At 42.5% G+C, this 24,743-nt stretch overlaps 1 protein-coding gene across 2 annotated transcripts in view; it reads right to left on the bottom strand.

Moving 5' to 3' along the window:
• The window catches only part of SEC11A (SEC11 homolog A, signal peptidase complex subunit), a 45,986-nt gene extending 21,644 nt beyond the window's left edge, over window positions 1-24,342 (bottom strand). The window contains exon 1 of one of the 2 annotated variants that reach the window (XM_007990267.3): window positions 23,922-24,342. In XM_007990267.3, the coding sequence (XP_007988458.1) occupies window positions 23,922-23,972 (51 nt within the window). In that variant the 5' untranslated portion in view covers window positions 23,973-24,342. The remainder of the gene's footprint in view (window positions 1-23,921) is intronic. The other variant, XM_007990266.3, reaches the window with a different exon arrangement.
• Window positions 24,343-24,743: the final 401 nt, after the last annotated feature.

Genomic DNA, 24,743 nt, shown 5'->3' on the forward strand with positions numbered 1-24,743 from the left:
TTACAGTTAAGGAAACTGTCTCATAAAGAGGAGACTTCACCAAGTCCTATAGTTTATCAGTCACATAGTCAAGACTTGAAGGTCAGCTTTCTTACTAAATCTCTAGTACTCCACAAATTCTAAAATTCTGTGACTTGAATAATCAGATAAAACATCAGAAGGCATTTCAATTTCAAATAAAGAAAATTCAGAACATATGGAAAAAGGCAAAAAATATTACCAAATCAGATAAGAGAAATAATGTGAGCTAACTGTTTTGGGCCAAGGCTGGAAAAAGTATAGAGAGGATGACTAGACACCAAGGCAAATAGTTCAAAAGGAAAAAGCTGGTACTGGAAAGTACTGGGAGAGATCTGAAAAAGCATATTAAGGTCCAACTATGAAGAAACTTAAACGCAGGACTGAACCTGTGGATCTAACAAAACATTAGTAATATAAAGTGAAAAAACAAAAGTTTCAAAAGGTCTTACTCTGTCGCCCAGGCTGGAGTATAGTGGCACAATCACAGCTCACTGCAGCCTCCAACTCCTGGGCTCAAGCAACCCTCCTACCTCAGCCTCCTGAGTAGCCAGATGTGGTAATTTTTGTATGTTTTGTAGGGAAGAGGTTTCGCCATATTGCCCAGGCTGATCTTGAACTCCTGGGCTCAAGCAATCCGCCTACCTCAGCCTCCCAAAGGGCTAGGATTACAGGTGTGAGTCACCATGCCTGGTCACTTTTGATAAGATTTGCTTGTGGACATTCTACACAACTGTCCTAGTCTCTTCAAAAATCCAATGTCATTCAATGTCATGGAAAAAAAGGTAGAAGACTGTTCTAGATTAAAAAGGACTAAAGAGATATAACAACCAAATATAATGCACAAACTTTGGTTTCTTTGTTGTTTTTTTCTTCCTTCTCATTCAGTTCTAATAATACACAAACTTTGGCTGGATCTTGGTTCAAAAAAAAAAAAAAAAAAAGCGTAAGAAAAAATCTGAACTATAAAAGACATTTTGGGGTGAATTGGGGAAACTCAAAATATGATTTGAATATTAAATGACACTAGGAAATTCATGTTAATTTTCTTTTTTCTCTTTTCTTTCTTTTTTTTTTTTGAGACAGGGTCTTGCTCTATCACACACGCTGCAGTGCAGTGACATGATCTCAGCTCCCAAGTTCCTCTGCTCCCAAGTTCAAGTGATTCTCATGCCACAGTCTCCCAAGTAGCTGGGATTACAATGGGCATGCATCATCACACCTGGCTAATTTTTGTATTTCTAGTAGAGACGGGGTTTCACCATGCTGGCCAGACTGGTCTCAAACTCCTGTCTTCAAGCAATCCACCCACCTTGACCTCCCAAAGTGCTGGCTGGGACTACAGATGTGAGCCACTGCACCCAGCCTCTAATTTTCTTAAATTATGTGATAAATTATGTGATAATGGTGTTGTGGTTATGTAGAACACTGTCCTTATCATAAGAGATGCATATTAGTAGTAGTTGGCTAGTAGTTGTAGTTAGGGGTGAATTGTCATTATCTGCAACTCATTTCCAATTGATTCAGCAAAAAAAAAATTCTATATGTGCACACAAAGTATACATAGAACACATATGGCAAAAATGCTAATAATTGTTGGATCTGTGTGACAGATTACAGGTGTTCCCTGTACTTTCTTTCAATTTTTCTGAAAAACTCCAAAAAATGCGTAGAAAAAAATGGAAGAAGCCAGGTGCAGTGGCTCACGTCTGTAATCCCAGCAATTTGGGAGGCTGAGGTGGGTGGATCACTTGAGGCCAGAAGTAGGAGACCAGCCTGGCTAACATGGCGAAACCCATCTCTACTAAAAACACAAAAATTAGCTGGGTGTGGTGGGACATGCCTGTAATCCCAGCTACTTAAGAGGTTCAAGAATTGCTTGAACCCAGGAGGTGGGGGTAAGCTGAGATCGCACCATTGCACTCCAGCCTGGGCAACTGAGCAAGACTCTGTCTCAAAAAAATAATAATAATAAAAAGGAAGAAAATAAAATAAATGTTAGTTGTTATATTTGGGGGTGTAATACTAGGCAATTCTTATTTATTTCATTTTGATCATCTACATTTTCTGCTTCTTCCCTTTTTAAACCAATTGTAATTTTTATCAAAACACTATACACACATACATACAAGAATATGTAAAAAAAGCAATATCCTAGCCATGGCAGGCCACCATTTTCATCTCTTCTAGCCATTTATTCTGGTATTTACCCCAACCATTCTAAAAACTAATTGTTTGTTTACTTTCATACTAGGATGTTAATGCATGACGTTCAAAATGTACAACAAGGGACTAGGCACAGAGACTCATGCCTGTAATCCCAACACTTTGGGAGGCCGAGGTGGGAGGATCACTTGAGCCTAGGAGTTTGAGACCAGAAAGCAAGACCTTAATCTCTACAAAAAAGTACAAAAAAGGCCAGGCGCAGTGGCTCACGCCTGTAATCCCAGCACTTTTAGAGGCCGAGGTCACTTTTAGAGATCACGAGATCAGGAGTTCAAGACCAGTCTGGTCAACATGGTGAAACCCCATCTCTACTAAAAATACAAAAATTAGCCAGGCGCAGTGGCACGTGCCTGTAATCCCAGTTACTTGGGAGGCTGAGGCAGAAGAATTGCTTGAACTGGGAAGTGGAGGTTGCAGTGAGCCAAGACTGCACCATTGCATTCCAGCCTGGGCGACAGAGCAAGACTCCGCGTTAAAAAAAAAAAGAAGGTGGTACAGGAAAACTTAGAACATTAAACAGAGATGTGGATAATTAAAAAAAAAAAAAAAAAAACTCAGAGGCTGGGCTCGGTGGCTTATGCATGTAATCCCAGCACTTTGGGAGGCCAAGGCGAGCAGATGTCCTTGAACTCCTGAGGTTAGGAGCTCAAGACTAGCCTGACCAACATGGAAAAACCCCCCATCTCTACTAAAAATACCAAATTAGCTGGGCTTGGTGGCACATGCCTGTAATCCTAGATACTTGGGAGGCTGAGGCAGGAGAATCACTTGAACCTGGGAGAAGGAGGTTGCAGTGGGCCGAGATCCCACCATTGCACTCCAGCCTGGGCAACAAGGGTGAAACTCCATCAGAAAGAAAAGAAAGGAAAGAAAGACAGAAAGAAAGACAGAAAGAAAGGAAGGAAGGAAGGAAGGAAGGAAGGAAGGAAGGAAGGAAGGAAGGAAGGAAGGGAGGGAGGGAGGGAGGGAGGGAGGGAGGGAGGGAAAGAAAGAAAGAAAGGAAAGAAAGAGAGAGAGAGAGAGAAAGAAAGAAAGAAAGAAAGAAAGAAAGAAAGAAAGAAAGAAAGAAGAAAGAAAGAAAGAAAGAAAGAAAGAAAGAAAGAAAGAAAGAAAGAAAGAAAGAAAGAAAGAAAGAAAGAAAGAAAGAAAGAAATAGATAGATAGATTAGCTGGGTGTGGTGGCACATGCCTGTAGTCCCAGCTCCTTGGAGGCTGAGGCAGAAGAATCACTTGAACCCAGGAGGTAGAGGCTGCAGTGAGCTATGATTGTCCCACTGCATTCTGGCCCAGGTGCCAGAGCAAGACTGTGTCTCAAAAAATAAACACAATTGTGATGAGGAATCCAGCTCTCTTGTACCATTTTCTATTTTCTCCCTACAATTATTGACCTGTTTTTCCTGCATACTTTATAAAAACGTTTCAAGTTTCATATTCTTTTTTTTTTTTTTTTTTTGAGACGGAGTCTTGCTCTGTAGCCCGGGCTGGACTGCAGTGGCCAGATCTCAGCTCACTGCAAGCTTCGCCTCCCGGGTTTATGCCATTCTCCTGCCTCAGCCTCCGGAGTAGCTGGGACTACAGGCGCCCGCCACCTCGCCCGGCTAGTTTTTTGTATTTTTAGTAGAGACGGGGTTTCACCGTGTTAGCCAGGATGGTCTCGATCTCCTGACCTCGTGATCCGCCCGTCTCAGCCTCCCAAAGTGCTGGGATTACAGGCTTGAGCCACCGCGCCCGGCCAAGTTTCATATTCTTATAAATGCAAAGTTAATCTCGGAACAGACAGACAAGAAACTGGGGAAGAGGAACCAGGAGTCAAGGTGGAAGGAAAAGATGTTCTGATACACATACTTCACGTTTTTACCATTTTTAGTATATGCAAGTATCACCTGTTCAAAACTAAACTGTTTAGGTTTATTTTTTTAAGTCCATGCTAATGGCCAGAACACTATATTTCAAGCATTCCAACGAAGCATGGTGTACTCAATCAATGTGATTAATCAATTTCCACAAAAGGAAATCTGAACATTTTCTCAGAGACACTTAGATATTTGCTATTCTTTTGAGCAATGGAGTGATGTGAGCACGTGGGTAATCTGAAACCTACTTTGACACTCACATTTACAGGTAAGGAAACTGAGGCACAGAGAAGCTAAGCGATATGCTCATGGTTGCATATCTACTGGCTGGCAGAGTAGCACTATTAGAACTCTGGCCTCCTAAATTCTACGTTTTCAAGATGGTGGCTTTTTAAAAGACAAAATGGGTCTTTTTATTCTGAAGGCTGAATTGAAGAAGTGGAGTAGGAGATGATAGAAGTAGGAAAACTAGCTTCTAAGATGCAATTATGTCAACCAGAAGATAGTGAGGAATTAAGACTCAATTTTCCAACTTTCTGCACTAAAAATATCACCTACAGTACTGGTTAGGACAATAGATTCTGGGCCCTAATTCAGAACCTCTGAGGAAGGGGTTGTATGATTCTACAATGTATATAGCTCCACAATCCCTTGCTCAAAACCCTTGGGGGTCAGATGTGTTTCAGGATTCAGAATGGGTGTGATTTTGAAAAGGTAATACTTGCATGTACCCTATGTTACATACATACTCTTAGCAGGGTTTATGGCAATATCCCATTATCAAACACATTAAGATTTTGGCAGCAAAACAAAAATTCACACGGAAGTAAATAAAAACTAAAAAAACAAAAAAACAAAAAAACCTGCATGTCAATCAGTTCACATCTATTTTGTTGAGGAAAAAAATTTCCATTTTCAAAAGGGCTCAGTTACAGAGTGGTCAGACGTTACCTAATAAGATATTTAATAAGATAACTGATATTTAAAAGAAAAATGCCCACCAGGTGCAGTGGCTTATGGCTATAATTCCAGCACTTGGGAGGTCAAGGTGGAGGACTGCTTGAGCCCAGGAGTTCGAGTCCAGCCTGGGCAACATAGTGAGACCCCTATCTCTAAACAAAAAATAATAAATTTTAAAAATTAAGAAAAAAGAAAAGTGCCAGTCAAGGCAACATAGCAAGACCCTGTCTCTAAAAAATAAAAAAATAAAAAAAAATTTAAAAATTCAATTAATTAGCTGAGTGTGGTGGCATGCACCTGTAGTCCCAACTACTTAAGAAGCTGAGGTGGGAGGATTGCTTGAGCCCAGGAGGTCAAGGCTGTAGTGAGCTGTGACCACACCACTGCATTCTAGCCTGGGCAACAGTGCGAGACCTTGTCTCAAAAAATAATAATAAAATAAAAATGAACAAGTTAAAATATATGATTTCTTATGTCCTTGCAAGGAGGTCACGATCCCATCCATAATTATCCTTCTCCTTTTCCTCAGACATACAGTGCATTTATTATAGAATCATTATTGTGAAATGTATCTAATCATCAAGATGGTCTTTCTCATTATTATTAGAGAAAAAGGTTGAAAGTTTCTGATTATGTATAACTGGTATGTTCCTTAAAACATACCTATTTGTATACTGCTAAGTCAATCTGCAAGCCAAAACCTACACAGAAGCACACTATTTGCTAAAACAAACATTCTATCTGAGCAAAAGCTTGAAAAGTGTCATACTCTTCTCCCTTTCTTTTTATCCCTCTTTTCTTGCCAACAGTCTTTACTCAAAAGTCAAACATATTGCCTCCCTAGCCCCTACTTTCTTTATCACTATGTCTGAATGCTTAGGAATGTATATAATCAGAAAACAAGTGTTGTCTCTTTCTGTACTGGCAGAAATAAGGTGGCAGCTACCTAACCTCATATCATCTGACCACATCAAGCTAACTATTACTAAAGACATTGCAACATATGTAGAATAACAACCACAGAATTGAATAGCCTTATTATTTTTTTCTAAGAAATGACCAGAACAATATTTCTTCAATGCTCAAGGTGAAACTAGAAAAGAATGATATCAAAACCAATCAAAGTTCTATATAATATCTCTCAGCAGCTGTGATATGGGGATTTGTGTTTACTATTCTATTTTTTTCTTTTTGGGAAGTATTGTGTAGAACCCTCCTGGAAAGTCCTGTGACTAGAATAAGCCACAAGACAATTTATAATCCACTCTAAGTAATATATAATAAGAAATTAAGAAAAACCTAACACAGAAAATTCAGCAAGAGAAAAGTTGATAATAATTTTAAATACTACAATTTAATGGGCTACAATCTAAAAGCTGTATCCTGTGTATTTACTGATCACAATGATCAAATACACCATTGTGCTTCCTATTCTTGTAAGAGATATTTGAAGATCAACATATAGGATATGTTTGTAGAAATCAGAAGCAAAAATGTGTCTTAGAGCTACAAAATAGCAGTTGGCCTAAGTCTTAAATTCCATTTATCTTAAGACCTCAAATTAAGGGACTCATTAATCCATAATCACAATTCTCCTGCTTTCTAACTCACGAAAGGAGAAATCAGAAGCTAAGTAGTACAGAGAGTATACTGATAGCAGCTAGAAGTGAAATTGATGGTGCTGAAAAAATTGAAATATCTTCAAATGGACACTATTATTGTGATCCAATAAAGTCAACGCAAGTCCTGGAATAAACCTTTTTTTTTTTTTTTTTTTTTTTGAGGCGGAGTCTTGCTCAGTCACCCAGGCTGGAGTGCAGTGGCCGGATCTCAGCTCACTGCAAGCTCAGCCTCTCGGGTTCCCGCCATTCTCCTGCCTCAGCCTCCCGAGTAGCTGGGACTACAGGCGCCCGCCACCTGGAATAAATCTTAAATGATAATTTTTTAAATCCCTAATAGTCTAAACAAGCATACCACCATTAAAACAAGTTTCACTTTAGAAATCTGTTAAATCTTTTAAAATCTGACAAGTGAAAACATATTTAACATATACAAACACATGTATAGCAGCTTCCCTCATAATAGTCTCAAACTGGAAATAACTCAAATGCCTATCAACAGATGAATTCAGGCTCACTGGAGCATTTTAGATTTTGGATATTTCAGATTTGAGATGTTCAATCGGTAAAATGCAAATAGAAGTATTAAAAAAAAAATCCAAAATACTTCTGGCCCCAAGCATTTCAGATAAGGGATACTCAACCTGTACATAAATTGTAGTATTTCTATAAAATGGAATACTACTCAGGAATACAAAGGAATTAACTACTGACACATGCAACATAGGTGCATTTCCAAAATATGCTGTCCTGGCCAGGAGTGGTGGCTCATGCCTATACTCCCAGCACTTTGCAAGGCCAAGGAGGGCAGATCACTTGAGGTCAGGAGTTTGAGACCAGCCTGGACAACACAGCGAAACCCCGTCTCTACCAAAAATACAAAATTTATCCGGTCATGGTGGCACGTGCCTGTGGTCCCAACTGCTCCGGAGGTTGAGGTGGGAGGATGGCTTGAACCTGGGAGGCAGAGGTTGCAGTGAGTTGAGATCACACCACTCCACTCCAGCCTGGGTGACAGAGCAAGACTCGGTCTTAAAAAAACAAACAAACAAAAACCAAACAAACAACAGAAAACAAAAAAACAAAATGAGCTAAAGAGACCAAATTTACCTTCCTGCCTGAAATAACTGAAACACTGGACAAAATATATGGAACAAGGGTTTTCAGACATTGGACATGTGACTGTGTTCAGGTAGTAAGGACTATGATTACTTAGAAAGGGGAAACAAAAAAGGTGAGACCGACAACTGCCTCAACTTATAGATCGGAGAATTTCCAGACCACAGGGCAAAGGAGAAATGCAGACAGAGCCTAGCAGTCTCCCTGACTTGAGGATAAAGAACTGGGGAGTTCAGTCAGGCACGGTGGCTCAAGCTGTAATCCCAGATCTTAGGGAGGCAGAGGCAGGAGGATAGCTTGGGCCCAAGAGTTCAAGACCTGCCTGGGCAAGGTAGCAAGATCCCCATTCTCCACAAAAAAAGAAAAAAACAGAGACACACGCACACAAAAAGAAAGAACTGGGAGTTCAGGGAGACAAAAGCAAAGATCAGTGCATGCACGTGAGGGGACTACTGAGGATGGAAAAAGAACCATCTAAAAGGAGCGGATAGAACAATTCTCACAGCTCTTACGGAGGAAGAATAGTTTGTTTCCACCAGAGTAGAAATCTTCATGGGGCTTTGGATTAGAGTACTCAGAAAGGTATTATTCACTTGTAGTGCAAAATTAGCCATAGACTAACAGCTGCTCTGGATCCATCTAACAAAGCTTCATAAGAGCTTGAGAAGACCAAACTGTTTCCAACTAACTTGCCTGTATCCCAGAATAAAGCTCAAGAATATTTATGCAAATACAAAAATATCCAGCACCCAAAAAGGTAAAATTCACAATGTCTGGCAACCAATAAAAAACTACCAGATATGCAAAGAGGCAAGAAAATATGACCTATAATGAGAAAAATCAATAAATAGAAACAGACCCCAAAATGGCAGAAATTACAGGATTAGTAGAAAGGGATATCTGCTGGGCGAGGTGGCTTATGCCTGTAATCCCAGCACTTTAGGAGGCGAAGGCGGGTAGATCACAAGGTCAGGAGTTCGAGACTGGCCTGGCCATGTCTTGAAGAGACATGGTAAAACCCCGTCTCTACTAAAAATACAAAAATTAGCCTGGCGTGGTGGCGCATGCCTGTAATCCTAGCTAATCAGGAGGCTGAGGCAGGAGAATTGCTTGAATCCAGGAGGTGGAGGTTGCAGTGAGCTGAGATCACGCCACTACATTCAAGCCTGGGTGACAGAGCAAGACTCCATCTCAAAAAATAAAAAACGAAAAACAAAAACAAAAACAAAAAAAGGTAGAGGAAAACTTAACACATTAAGTAGAGATGCGGATGACAGAAAAATATCCAGAGGCCGGGCACAGTGGCTCACACCTGTAATCCCAGCACTTTGGGAAGCCGAGGCAGGCAGATCACCTGAGGTCGGAAATTTGAGACCAGCCTGACCATCATCAGACAGGAGAAACCCTGTCTCTACTAAAAATACAAAATTAGCCGGCCGTGGTGGCGCATGCCTGTAATCCCAGCTACTCGGGAGACTGAGGCAGGAGAGTCACTTGAACCTGGAAGGCAGAGGTTGCAGCAAGCCAAGATCACGCCATTGCACGCACTCCAGCCTGGGCAACAAAGCTAGACTCCATTTCAAGAAAAAAAAAATGTAAATGATCAAATACTTTACTTAGAAGTTAAATATTGTTCACTTGGATAAATAAAACAATGTTCAATTATATGCTGCCTACAAAAATGCACTTTAAAGACACAAATATTGTGAAAGAAAAAGAAAAAAGAGAAAAACACATATCATGCTTACATTAATCAAAAGAAAGTTGAAGGAAAAAAAAGCAAGCTAGAGTGCTTGCATTAATATCATACAAAGTAGATTCTGGCTGGGCACAGTGGATCACGCCTGTAATCCCAGCACATTGGGAGGTCAAGGTGGGTGGATCATGAGGTCAAGAGATGGAGACCATCCTGGCCAACATGGTGAAACCCCATCTTTACTAAAAACACAAAAATTAGCTGGGCGTGGTGGCGTGCAGCTGTAGGCCCAGCTACTTGGGAAGCTGAGGCAGGAGAATCGCTTGAACCCGGGAGGTGGAGATTGCAGTGAGCAGAGATCACACCACTGCACTCCAGCCTGGAGACACAGCGAGACTCTGTCTCAATAATAATAATAATAGGGAGGTAAGTTCATCATGAGGATGTAAAAATTCTAAACATTTATGCAACTAATAACCCGGCTAATTTTTTCAAAAATTTTTGGCCATGGGCGGTGGCTCACACCTATAATCCCAGCACTTTGGGAAGCCGAGGTAGGCGGATCGCCTGAGGTCAGGAGTTTGAGACCAGCCTAGCCAACATGGTGAAACCTCATCTCTACTAAAAATACAAAAATTAGCTGGGCGTGGTGGCGGGCACCTGTAATCCCAGCTACCTGGGAGGCTGAGGCAGGAGAATCGCTTGAACCCGGGAGGCGGAGATCGCAGTGAGCTGAGATCGCATGCACCATTGCACTCCAGCCTGGGCAACAAGAGCGAAACTCCATCTCAAAAACAAAAAGAAAAAATTTTAGAGATGAGGTCTTGCTACATTGCCCAGGCTGGTCTCAAACTCCTGGGCTCAACAGTCCTCCTGCCTCAGCCTCCTGAGCAGCTGAGATTATAGACACAAGCAACAGTGCCCAGTTTACAAATATATTTATACCAATATATTATACAACTTTACATATTAGACAACTTTGATGAAGTAAATCAATTCCTTGATACCAACCACCAAAATTCACTTAAGAAGAAATAGACAACCTGAATAGACCTATATTCTATTTGAATATAATTAATTTGAATTTATGGATTCAAATAATCCATATTATTAAATAATTTGAATTTATGAATTTAAAATCTTCCCACAAGGAAAACGCCAGGCTCAGATGGCATTCACTGGCAAATTCTACCAGACATTTAAGGAAAAAAATTCTAACAATTCTAGATACTAACTCTTCCAGAAAATTGCAGAAAAGTAAATACTCCCCAACTTACTCTATTAATCCAGTAAGCCAATTTTAAGCCAGTTTTAAGTAAGGTTCTGCAACAGGTCCAGCTTTGAAAGCTCTACTAGTAGCTGGGATTACAGTAGTACCCATGTGACTCAGAAGATTTCATGGTGACTGGTATGTCTGTAATGGATAGGGATGCTATATGGAGCCTTCGGCAGTCCTTTACAAATAAATGACAGCCAAGACCTTTCGGATAGGGACAAAGCTATACTGTCCTTTGGAGAATCGTTCTCCTTTTGAGTAACAGCTTTTAGTTTGCTACTGAGTTCTTGTAGAGACTAAAAACTTGACCATGGGCCAAGTTAACATGTGACCTGAACTCCCTGACATGCACTGGATGCCTGGACACTGTCAGATTCACCAAGCCATAAAGTAGGACATGCATAGCAGTAAGTACTCCATCATTAAGTGTAAGTGGTATAGAGAAGACTGGGCTCAAGCATGTCCTGAAGATACAAGTAAATATGAGCAAGTGACTCAGATACCCATGGCTCCTAATAATGCTACCCTGCTTCCTCCCTCATATTGTATTTACTGCCTCATGAGGAGCTCCCCGTGACAGCTGACTAAGGAAGACTTTAGGCCTGATTTGTGATGGTTCAACATAAACCATCTAGCACTAACTGAAAGCAGACAGCTGTACCATTACAATGTCATGCAGGGTTGATCATGAAGGATTGTGAAGAGAAATCCTCCCAATGGGCAGCTTCAAGCGATACTGCAGTTGTTCATTTTGCCTGGATGGAGAGATGACTACAGATGTAGATTTACATTGATTCAAAAATGACTAGCAGTTTGGCTGGATGGACAGTGACTTGGAAGGGACATCACTGGAAAGTTGAGACAAGAAGTCTAAGGAAGAGATATGTGGATGGAGCACTCCAAATATGTGTATAGAATATGAAGATAATTGTGTACCATATAAATGCTCATCAAAGAATTACCTCAGCAGAAGATCTTAATAATCAGGTGAACAAAAATGACTTCTTCTGTGGGTATCAGTCAGCCTATTTCCCCAGCCACCTGTCTTACCCAGCAGACTCATGACTAAAGTGGCTGCAGCAGTCAAGATAAAGGTTAGCAACATGGACTTCCACTCACCAACACCTATTAGGTTCTAGCCAACACTGAGTGACTAGCCTGCCAACCGCAAAAAAACAATACTGCCGCCAATCCATACTGGATCATTTCAATCATGAAAAGAACAGCAATTTCTTCTTGCTAGACTAGCCTCTCGATATAGATTGGTCTTCCTTGTCCTTAGTATTTCTGTCAAAAAGTACCATCCACAATCTTACAGAATGCCTTATTCTTCATTGTGGTATCCCATACAACACTGCTTCTGACCGGGGGACTTATTTTATAGCAACTAAAGCACAGCAGTGGGCAAGCAGTCAGGGAATTCACTAGTCTTATTATGTCCCTCATCACCTTGAAGTAGCCAGCCTGAAATAACAGAATAGTAGACCATTTTCGATTTATTGTCTCTCAACTCCAAATCCACACTCCTTCCTTGTGTTACTCAAGCTAAATCCTATAAACACAAATCCTCTGCCAGCTGGCTTAATGTTAGGTGTAATTAATAAAGGGTATTGAAAGGTCACTGCAAAACAGAGGGCTTCCCCTCCTGGTTTAAACATGATTTTAGTCCACCTAGTACCCAGTGGGTCAGTGTGCTAGAAGCCTGGTAGTGCTCACTTCAGTGACCACCAAGGTTGACTCGAGCCCACACACACTCTCTGCCAAATTTCTCAACCTTCCAGTAATTCACGACTATAAACCAGCTCCAGGTCAGTACTCTGGCAAATGGTATTGCCATGATAGGTTGCATGTTGCTGTGGCAGCCAAACCCTCACCAAAAGGTCTGAATCTCAGGCTTGGGAGGGGTTTGGGGTAAGATGCTTTCTTAGTTCTTTGTTCACTCTTCCTCATCCTGGAGGATAGTAGCTATTTTCTGCATATGCTACTTCTGGAATTCTTTTTTTTTTTTTCCTTTTTAAAGAGAAAGGGTCTCATTCTGTTGCCCAGGCTGGAGTATAGTAGCATGATCATAGCTCACTGCAGGCTTAAACTTCTGGGCTCAAGTGATTCTCCCGCCTCAGCCTCCCGAGTAGCTAGGACTACAGGTGAGCACTACCATGCCTGGCTAATATTTTAACTTCTTATAAAGACTGGGTCTCACTATATTGCCCAGGTTGGTCTTGAACTCCTGGCCTCAAGTGATCCTCCTGTCCGGGCTTCCTAAAGTGCTGGGATTATAGGCATGAGCCACTGAGCCCGGCCAAGAGTCCTCTTTTACCCCTTTCAGTAGTTTAGCATCTTCTAGTAATTAACAGTTATTTATATTAGATTTTCCCTGTTCAATTACTGCTACGGTTACTCTCTTCTGCGTGACAGAAATGGCCTTTTCAGAATACAGTTATGGCATCAGCTAGGTGGCAACACTTTGTGGGTTTGGGGTAATGTCTAATGTCCTCCAGTATGTTGTATATGATCTGAATTGACAACCAACATATGGTGCTGTTTTTTCTATAGCTAGGATTCACTAGTCCAGGAATTAAAGGATAGGAATGGGTGTGACTCCTCTCATTATTACCCCTAATGATCTGGTAGTGAAATTTCTGCTTCCAGACCAGGGGCAGTGGCTCACACCTGTAATCCCAGCACTTTGGGAGGCCGAGGCAGGTGGATTACCTTAGGTCATGGGTTCGAGACTAACCTGGTCAACATGGTGAAACCCCATCTCTACTAAAAATACAAAAATTAGCCAGGTGTGGTGGTGTGCACCTGTAGTCCCAACTACTCAGGAGACTGAGGCAGGAGAATTGCTTGCACCCAGGAGGCAGAGGTTGTAGTGAGCTGAGATCGCACCACTGCACTCTAGCCTGGGCAAGAGAGCCAGATTCCATCAAAAAAAAAAAAAATGCTCCCTATCCTCACCACTTTTAAATCTGCTGATTTAAAGATTTTATTTATTTGTTTATTTATTTATTTATTTATTTTGAGATGGAGTCTCGCTCGTCACCCAGGCTGGAGTAGAGTGGCACAATCTCAGCTCACTGCAACCTCTGCTTCCCGGGTTCAAGCGATTCTCCTGCCTCTACTGAGTAGCTGCGAATACAGGTGCCCGCCACAATGTCCAGAATTTTTTTATTTTTCGTGGAGACGGGGTTTCACCTTATTGGCTAGGCTGGTCTCGAATTCCTGACCTCAGGTGATCCACCCGCCTCAGCCTCCCAAAGTGCTGGGATTACAGATGTGAGCCACCGCACCTGGCCTGATTTAAAGGTTTTAATTCACAAAGGTTTTAATCCATCCATCAGGAGACATAATGGTTCCATTAAACTGAATGTTAAGACTGCTACTTGGTCACTTTGGGCTTCTCATTCCAGAGAACCAAAATGCAGCAGGGTTATAATTGGCTAGGGTGATTGATCCTGATCATCAGAGAGAAACAGGGTTGCTACTATGCCACGAGGGAAGCAAATGGAACTGGAATATAGAGGATCTCTGGGGCCCCTCAGTACTCCCATCTAAAAGTCAGTGAAAACTCCAACAACCCAATTCAGGTAGGACTTCTTATGACAACCCCAGTAAAGAAGGGTAGGTCACCCCAAGGCAAGAAATTATGACCAATTTAGGTTATTGCTGAGAGCAGAGAAAGAAAACAGCTATGATCATGTGACCAATTACAGAAACAAAGGTTATATCAGAAATGTAACTTTTGTTTTATCTTTATTCAAAAGCTGGTATGATTAAAACAGGTGTGTATAGATGCCAAGTTGACAAAGGGTAGAATCTAACAGTTTTGTACTTTGTCAACTTGGTTAAGCTAGAGCTAGGTTTCCCCAAATCCCCTTCCCTGTATGGTTCTGGGTTAGAGTTGGCCAAAAAGAAATCTGCCCAAGATTTGGAAGGTGAAAGTGCAGTAGTAGCTGTAATTATGCAGAAGGTCACTGTAGTTAGAGATGGTAAGACAGACACTGAGGGGCTAGCAGAATTCAGCTCTTCTGGCTGACTCAGAGACTAGATAGACAGGCAAAGGCCTCCCACGGATCTCTCCATCTGCTCTCCTTTGCAGTCTCACTCCAGCAGCTGGACGTGGAATCCTGTCCCAGACTCCATGGCAAGCTTAGATCTGTCCACCCAAACCAGTGCTTCAGAAGAGCTGCTTAGTGACATTCCTCTGGGTCTCTAATCCACTTTTAGACTCTTATCCAGTTTCTCCTACAGTTGTGTGAGACTTTTTTTTTTTGAGATGGAGTCTCACTCTGTCGCCAGACTGGAGTGCAGTGGAGCAATCTTGGCTCACTGCGACCTCCGCCTCCCAGGTTCAAGCAATTCTCCTGCCTCAGTCTCCTGGGTAGCTGGGACTACAGGCGCACGCCACCAGGCCCAGCTAATTTTTGTATTTTTAGTAGAGAAAGGGTTTCACCATGTTGGCCAGGATGGTCTCGATCTCTTGGCCTCGTGATCCACCTGCCTTGGCCTCGCAAAGTACTGGGATTACAGGCATGAATCACCGCGCCCTGCCGAGGTTTTATTACTATAATAAATCCATTATTCAATAATATTCATGGTAGTTATTCTTCCAGACTAAACCCTGACTGATAAACCATGTTTTTTGGACAAAATTTTCCAGTTAGGGGTAGACACCTTAAGTGTCTGGATTCTATATCTCACTTTCTTCCTTGAGCAGAAAAGATAACCCTTTTGAAGAAGAGTTAAAACCCCAGTTTCTCCTAAGGGGAGCTCATCTTTAGTGTTATAGGTTTGTGCCATCTGGCTGTGGAAAAGAATAATCATCCTTGTCTTTATGTCATCTGTGGAGAGAACGTTATGAAAAAAATTACAGATGTAAAATATCAAGGAATGGTAGCAAGAAAATATCTTTGTTACTATGGTACTGTATTCTGGATTTTGCTCAGTTACACGGAATAAAGAATAATTTCTGGCTGTTCAAAAGAATATATTAGTCAGGCGTAGTGGCTCACACCTGTAATCCCAGCACTTTGGGAGGCCAAGGCTGGTGAATCACTTGAGGTCAGGAGTTCAAGACCAGCCTGGCCAACATGGTGAAACCCCATCTTTACTAAAAAATACAAAAAATTAGCCAGGCGTGGTGGCACACGCCTGTAATCCCAGTTACTCAGGAGACTGAAGCAAGATAAGTGCTTGAACCCAGGAGGCAGAGGTTGCAGTGAGATGGCACCACTGCACTCCAGCCTGGGTGACAGAGTGAGACTCTGTCTCAAAAAAAAAAGAATATACCTGTTGATGTTAATTGCAGTTTACAATAAAATTTTACTTGTGATTTTCTTGTGTATGTAATGGAGACTGATACCAATATTTCTACATTGAAACTTGGCAATTCATTAATAAATCTTGACACTCTGCCGGTAATAAAGATTTTCCTGATCCTAAATAAGACCAGATTACTTTCCCATAAAAAAAAAAGTAGTGGCTTTATCCTCTGTGTTGGATACACCTCCTATTTACTTCACATTTATCCATATTAGGTCTATGTCTAAGAAAAATGTCTTAGGTTTCTGTATGTTTCAGGGACAACTCATTAAAAAAAAAAGTATCAAAGATACCTAGGCAACAGGGCAAAATCTCATCTCTACAAAAAATACAAAAATTAACCAGGCATGAGTTGGAGTCTCACTATGGTACCCAGTATACCTGTAGTCCCAGCTACTTGGGAGGCTGAGGTGGGAGGATGGCTTGGACCCAGGAGGTTGAGGCTGCAGTGAGCTGTAATCGCGTCACTGGACTCCAGCCTAGGTGACAGAGCAAGACTTTATCTCAGGGAAAAAAAAAAAAAAAAAGAAAGAAAAAAAAGTTATCTAGAAATCGTTAAAATATCACTGCGATAACAGTTAAGAGTTGGGTCATACTAAGAGATAGGAAGATATAAAAAGAATGAAGGATCCTATTAAGTCTCAAGGACTTTACATTTAGGCAGGAAGGCATACAGATAATTAAAACCCAGAGAAATGCAAATTCAATCAAGCAATGTAAGTGGCCTGCGGGGAGTTAAGTACACATTTATGGGAGTCTGCTTAGTCCCTTCAGGGCTCAGACAGGCATCTAGTCACATCCTGGCCAATAAAAAAATCTCAGCAAGCAGAGAAGTCAATTCTAAATATTATATGTGACCTACATGTAACATAAAAATAATTTGGCATAACATACTTATTTCATTAGTGAGTAAATATCTTTTTTTTTTTTAAGAGATGGGGTCTCACTGTGTTGCCCAGGCTAGACTTGAACTCCTTGGGCTCAAGCAATCATCCTGCCTCAGCTTCCCTGAGCAGCTGGTACTACAGGTGCAGCACCACACCTAGCTATCATTTTTAACCCCAGAATGATTTATAATTAAAAATAGAATGTTTAAGGGAAAGCGTGCATAGTGTTAATATTCTTATGTTAAGAACTCTGTTCATATTTGTTTTTGTTTTCTGTATTGTTTTGTTTTTTGAGATGGAGTCTCGCGCTGTCACCCAGACTGGAGTGCAGTGGTGTGATCTTGGCTCACTGCAACCACCATCTCCAGGGTTCAAGCAATTCTTCTGCCTCAGCCTCCTGAGAAGCTGAGATTACAGGTGCACACCACCACGCCCCACTAGTTTTTGTATTTTTAGTAGAGACGGGGTTTCACTACGTTGACCAGGCTGGTCTCGAACTCCTGACCTCAAGTGATCTGCTTGCCTCAGCCTCTGAAAGTGCTGGGATTACAAGTGTGAGCCACTGCGTCTGGCCTTTACTGTTCTTTTTTTTGAGACAGGGTCTCACGCTGTTACCCAGGCTGGAGTGCAGTGGCACAATCTTGGCTCACTGCAACCTCTGCCTTCCGGGTTCAAGTGATTCTTGTGCCTCAGCCACCTGAGTAGCTGGGATTACAGGCGTGTGCCACCACACCTGGCTAATTTTTGTATTTTTAGTAGAAATGGGGTTTCACTATGTTGCCCAGGCTGATCTCAAACTCCTGGGCTCAAGCGATTCATCCACCTCGGCCTCCACCATTACAGGCGTGAGCCACTAAACCCAGCCATATTTGGTATTTTAACTTCTGTAAAATTTAAGAGAATTTGACCTAGTGAAGTAATAAGTTAGCCTTAAAAATTCGTTTAAAATGTGTAATCAGTTGTTTTAGATTTATTACTTGAATCAGAAAGTTTACTATTTATACAGTGCTGAAACATTTTAAGAGAACTTAAGAAGTCTCAGATTTATAAAAATGATATAAGTAGTCCATGTTTGTTGAATAATTGAAGTTCTTTAAAATAACTTTTTAATTTATAAAGTTTAATCATTTTAAGATGTTTAACTTTGTAAATTAAACCAAACATAGGCTCTTAAAAGTGATTGTTGGCCGAGTGCAGTGGCTCACACCTGAAATCCCAACACTTTGGTAGGCCGAGGCAGGCAGATCACTTGAGGTCAGGAGTTCAAGACCAGCCTGGCCAACATGGTGAAACCTCGTCTCTACTAAAAAAAAAAATACAAAAATTAGCCGAGAATGGTAGTGCACGCCTATAATCCCAGTTACTCTGGAGGCTGTGGCAGAAGAATTGTGTGAACCCAGGAGGCAGAGGTTGCAGTGAGCCGAGATGGTGCCACCACACTTCAGCCTGGGCAACAGAGTGAGATTGTCTCAAAAATAAAAAAGTGATTGTTAAAATTTGCTACACTTTAAATAGGATAAGATCTGTAAACAAATTCCAAAAATTTAAGAAAGAATTTAGTTTTAAAATTTTAGGTTTTACAAATTATTATTAGAACTAAAGATAACTCTAAATAGGCTTTTCTGCACACAAAAACCACCTCAATGTGCATTTAAAAATGCTCGTATCTTTGGGAGGCTGAGGTGGGCGGACCAAGAGGTCAGGAAATCAAGACCATCCTGGCTAACACGGTGAAACCCCTAAAAATACAAAAAATTAGCATGTGATCACATGCATCTGTAGTCCCAGTTACTTGGGAAGCTGAGGCAGGAGAATCGCTTGAACCTGGGAGTGGGTAGCTTCCAGTGAGCCAAGATTGAGCCATTGCACTCCAGCCTGGGCAACAGAGCGAGACTCCGTCTCAAAACAAAACAAACAAACAAAAAAATTGCTTAGATTAAGGTTGGGCACAGTGACTCACACTTATAATCAATTCCAGCTCTTTGGGAGGCTGAGGTGGGCGGATGGCTGGCCTCAGGGGTTCACGACTAGCCTGGGCAACCTGGTGAAATCCAGACTCTACAAAAAATACAAAAATTAGCCAGGTAGGGTGTCGCTAGCCAGTAGTCCCAGCTACTCCAGAGGCTGAGGTGGGAGAATCACTTGATCCCGGAAGGAGGAGGTTGCAGGGAGCCAAGATCCTGCCACTGTACTCCAGCCAAGTCAACAGAGTGAGACCCTGTCTCAAAACAAACAAACAAAAATTAAAAAAAAAAAAAACCTCTCATACTAATCAGTGGTGTGCTGGAACCAGCTTCCTAAATTTTCAGCAATTCTGCAAGCTGGTTGTTAAACACAGTGCTGTTAAAAAACTAGAATAATAAATTATATTAAAGGCCAGGCACAGTGGCTCATGCCTGTAACCCCAGCACTTTAGGAGGCCAAAGTGGTCAGATCACTCGAGGTCCGGAGTTCAAGACCAACCTGGTCAACATAGTGAAACCCCCATCTCTACTAAAAATACAAAAATTAGCCAGACATGGTGGCACGCACCTGTAATCCCAGCTACTTGGTTGCAGTGAGCCGAGATCACATCACTGCACTCCAGCCTGGGTGACAGAACACAGCGAGACTCTATCTCAAAAAAAAAAAAAAAAAAAAAAAAAAAGAAGTCATATACCAAACAAAGGTAAGTATACAAATAAAATAGTATATGACTATTAGCTAAAAGGACCTTAAAGATCACCTAATATTCTAGGGTGGTACCCAGAGACTAAGAAAGAATACAAGCAGTACTGTTAAAAATAAATTAATTTAAACAACTTGGCTGGGTGTGGTGGCTCACATCTGCAATCCCAGCAGTTTGAGGGTCCGAGGTGGGAGGATCACTCGAGCCCAGGAATTTGAGACCAGCTTGGGCAGAATAGCAAGACTCCATCTCTATAAAAAATACAAAAATTAGCCAGGCATGGTGGCATATATCCATAGTCCCAACTACTCAGAAGCCTAAGGTGGGAGGATTGCCTGAGCCGAGGAGTTCAACGCTGCAGTAAGATGTGACTACACTACTACACTCCAGCCTGGGCAACAGACACAGACCTTGTCTTAAAAAAAAAAAAAAAAAAAAAAAATTGAAGAAACCCAACGTACCTCTACCTCTATTACAAAGCCCAGAATCCAGAACACAGACAACATGAAATACAGGGAGGATGTGGTGCAAAAGGAACTCTCATTCATTGCTGGTGGAAGGCAAAACAGTACAGCCATTCTGAAAGTGTTTCATGGTTTTTCATAAAACTAAAACATACTCTGTTTGTTTTGTTTTGTTTTGTTTTGTTTTGTTTTGAGACGGAGCCTTGCTCTGTCACCCAGGCTGGAGTGCAGTGGTGCGATCTGGGCTTACTGCAATCTCTGCCTCCCAGGTTCAAGCCATTCTCCTGCCTCAGCCTTCTGAGTAGCTGGGATTACAGGTGCGCACCACCACGCTCCGCTAATTTTTATATTTTTAGTAGAGACAGGGTTTCACCATTTTGGCCAGGCTGGTGCTGAACTCTTGGCCTCTAGTGATCCTCCCACCTCGGCCTCACAAAGTGCTGGGATTATAGGCATGAGCCACTGCGTCCGGCCTAAAAATTGATTAAAACTCCAAAGAATACATATTCTATGATTCCATTTATATAAAATGCAAACCCCTCTATACTGACAAAAAGCACATTAGAGGTGGGACAGAAGGGGTCTTGTAGGTGATATATATGTTCTGTATCTTGATTGTGATCGGTATACATAAGTATAAAAACTTATCAAACAGTACACTGTAAATGGATGGAGTTCATTTACTAAAGTATTCCTCTGTGGATCTGATAAGAAAAAAGAAACAAAACTCAAACAAAGTAATCAGACACTTAATATAGATGTAATATGTAATTAGGTATAAGCAGAGAAGTTATGCAAACAATAGCAACTTTTAGAGGAATAAAACAAAATTCTAATTTCCCTCTTTCATTTGATTAATTCTCAGTATCTACATGTATCTACATGTATTGTCAATTCTTTTTCCCAGATATTACGTACAGATAAAGAGCTCATTTCATAACTCTCCCTCACCCCATCGTATTCAATCCCTCCTATCCATTCCTGACAACCTCTGGGAGGCCAGGGTGGATAATTTTACCATTTAAACTTCCACTAACCCTGAATGTCATAGATGCAATGAATTCTGAACTGCAATCACTCCAGATTAGAGAAACACAGGGCAGAATAGCCCACTCATTTTATCTTCATGTATCTGGTCTCTCTTCCTGTCCATTTTGTTAGAGCAGGAGGAGTGCCTTATATATCTCTATGCTTTAGAGCCTATCTAGCAGGTTTGCAAGTGCTGAGTGAATTCCTTCCCTTTTGATTATTGGAATGCTAACCAACCCAGGTTAAAGATGAAGCTATTGGTCGGGCACAGTGGCTCACGCCTGTAATCCCAGTACTTTGGGAGGCCGAGGCAGGCGGATCACGAGGTCAGGAGATCGACACCATCCTGGCTAACGCAGTGAAACCTCGTCTCTACTAAAAATATAAAAAATTAGCTGGGCGTGGTAGCGGGCACCTGTAGTCCCAGCTACTCGGGAGACTGAGTCAGGGGAACAATGTGAACCCAGGAGGCGGAGCTTGCAGTGAGCCGAGATAGCACCACTGCTGTCCCACTTGGGCTAAAGAGCGAGACTTCCATCTCAAAAAAAAAAAAAAAAAAAAAAGATGACGCTATTAAGAAGGTCTTTCAAGATCCAACTTAAATGCTAGTATCTCCTTGAAGCTGTTCATAATGCCCTGACTCTCACAATTTTCTCACAATCTCTCACAATTTTCCTACCACTGCTAGAATGGGTCATATCCTTCTTTATCCAAGTGTTCAGGCTTTAAAGACCTGAGATCAAATCCACATCCTGCCATTTACCTTCTTTTTTTTTTTTTTTGAGACAGAGTCTCACTCTGTTGCCAGGCTGGAGTGCAGTGGCACGATCTCAACTCACTGCAATCTCCACTGCCCGGGCGATTCTCCTGTCACAACCTCCCAAGTAGCTGGGACTATAGGCGTGCGCCACCAGGCCCAGCTAATTTCTGTATTTTTAGTAGAGAGGGGGTTTCAACACGTTGGCCAGGATGGTCTTGATCTCTTGACCTTGTGATCCGCCCACCTCAGCCTTCCAAAATGCTGGGATTACAGGCATGAGCCACCACACCCAGCCTACCTTCTATCGTAAGCAAATCACTAAAGCTCTATAACAAGGACATCAACCACAGCACAGCCAACACTCACCATGTGCCAGACGTTCTTCTGAGGACGTTATATTAACTCATTTAATCTTCATAGCAACCCTACGGTTGCACAACATAGTGAATGCAACTAATGTCAGTGAAGTATACACTTAAAAATGATTAAAATGGAATATTTTATGTTGCGTATCTTTTTACAATAATAAATGTAAACATAGGCACAGAGAGGTTAAGTAATCTGCTCAAAGTCACACAGCCAGTAAACAGCAGAGCTACTTCAAACCTCAGAAATCTAGCTTTAGAGTCCATACTCTTAACTTCTATACTGTATTGCTTCTCATAAAGTCTCATTTTCTTCATATGTTTAATATGAACAACATTACCTACCTTACATGTGTATAAAGGGCTTCACGCATGGTAAGAGCTCAAAAAAGTTATTGTTTTGCCTTAGTCCTTTTCTACACATTTAGGCTCCTTGAAGGCCGAGTCTGTCTTAACTATCTTTGCATTTCTCTCATTGTACCTGGCATAGAGCACAATAAATATCAGACTCAAAATAAATACTGTCTTCAGAGGAATGTCTGTGGCATCTAGAAAATCCAAATATGGATTAAAAAAAGACAACACTATACGAGTAAAAATTTGAGGTGTTGTCATAAAAACATAAAGTAACATTTGTGCAATTTTTATAGAATGCTCAATTCTGACTGACAGAATTGACACTGAGCTAGCTAAGGCCTGAAGGGGAGTAAGGAAAGATTGTGTACCTACTTCCCTAAGTGGCAGCTATAAGTACAAAAAAATGCAGGTCCAAGGAAAAAAAAAATCCTTAATGGTGACATCAGGATAATCATAACAGTAAAATACTGTTTAAAACAAACAAACAAGTCCGATGCAGCAAAACTAGGCTCTACAGACACACTTAGTGCCAAAGACAAAACAGAGTAAACTTTTCTAAGGACTAAATAATTACAACAGTATTCTCAGTACTATTTGGCATACGATCTAGAAGATCAAGGTAGAGCAAAGTGTAAGGACAAAATCAGGAGACCCACATTTCCAGACCCCCGTGGCACTGATATTGGACTGTAAAACCATAGATTCTGAGGGCTGCCACCTTAGTGCTAAGCGGACGCAAGGGAAAGTGGTGTAACTGTTCCAACTCGGAGCTCACAGCTGTCCAAGTCAAAGTCGGTGCAGCCCGCTACGGCTCAGCTCTACTAAAGGGTTGCAAGGAGCTGAAAGCAGCAAAACGGCTTCTTGGGGCCTACAATCGCCTTGCTGAGCGCCCCAGAAACCGGCTAAACCTTGTCTCTCCCAAATCCACCTGGAGTCGCTCCGACTGGAGAAATCAAGAGTCGGCCGCCTTAAAATGACTAAAACAATAAGCAACCCCAACTCCCACTTTCAAAGCACGTACGGTTTCCATTTGCTCCCTGCCTCAGTAAGAGGAATGGAACATGAAGACACCGTTTCCCGCCCCGCCCCGCCCCGCCCCAGGTAGGCCCTGAATCAGTTCGGGGTTAAAAATAATGAGGCGGACAAGGCGGCCTCTGGCCACAGACTCCAAAGCAAGGGAATGACCCGGGCAACAGACCAGCTCAGACCCTCACATCAGGACCCTCGGGTCCGCCAGGCCCCGCAGCAGCAGCCTGGAAGAGACAAGAAGAGCCAGGAGAAAAAGAGGACGGCCAAGCTCACCTGCCGCTTGTTCATCCGCCGCACATCGTCCAAAAAGTCTAAAGACAGCATGGCTGGGACGGCGAGCAGGACACCGGCAGGGCAGATGGCGCGACGACCAGCGGGCGGAACGACTGGCGCTCGGGTCGGGCTCACACTGGACAGGACCCCGCAGTGCTTGCACTTCCGCTTCCGGGGCGGGAGCTGGCACGGTCGGGCACGGTCCCCGCCCCCCGCGCCACTTCGCTGCGGAGACCTGAGAGACTCACGACCGTGCTAGTCCAGTCTCAGGGCTCGGCCTCGCCGTGGGAGGGTTCTCCCGCACTGGCTCTCGCCTGCCAAGAACCGACTGGACGCCACTTCCCGTGCTCGGCTCCGCGGCCCCTCACGGAGGCGGCGACCCAGGCTTAAATGGGGAGGCTGCCCGGCCACCTTCGCAAGGCGGGCCTGTGTGCCCGCCCGGCCAATCGCAAGCAACCTCTCCGGTGTGGGCGGGCAGAAGCGGTTCCGCGTCCCGGCGTAGGTATGGGTGTGGCAGTGGATGTGTGGTGTGATAGTGGGTTCTCAGGTCAAGCAAGTCTCCCCGGGTAACGGAGCAAGTCCGTCCTTTCTTTCTTCCTTCCTCCCCTTCTTTCCCTTCCTTCCCTCCCTTCCTTCCTCCTCCCTCCCTCCCTCTGTCTCTGTCGAGGTGCTTGCTTGCTTTCTCTCTCTCTCTCTCTCTGTCTGTCTCTCTGTCTCTTTCTTTCTCTCTCTTTCCTTTCTTTCTCACTGTCGCCCAGGCTGGAGTGCAGTGGCGCAATCTCAGCTCACTGCAACCTCCGCCTCACAGGAGATTCTCCTGCC

Source organism: Chlorocebus sabaeus, chromosome 29 (genome assembly GCF_047675955.1).
Source record: "Chlorocebus sabaeus isolate Y175 chromosome 29, mChlSab1.0.hap1, whole genome shotgun sequence".
Taxonomy (NCBI): domain Eukaryota; kingdom Metazoa; phylum Chordata; class Mammalia; order Primates; family Cercopithecidae; genus Chlorocebus; species Chlorocebus sabaeus.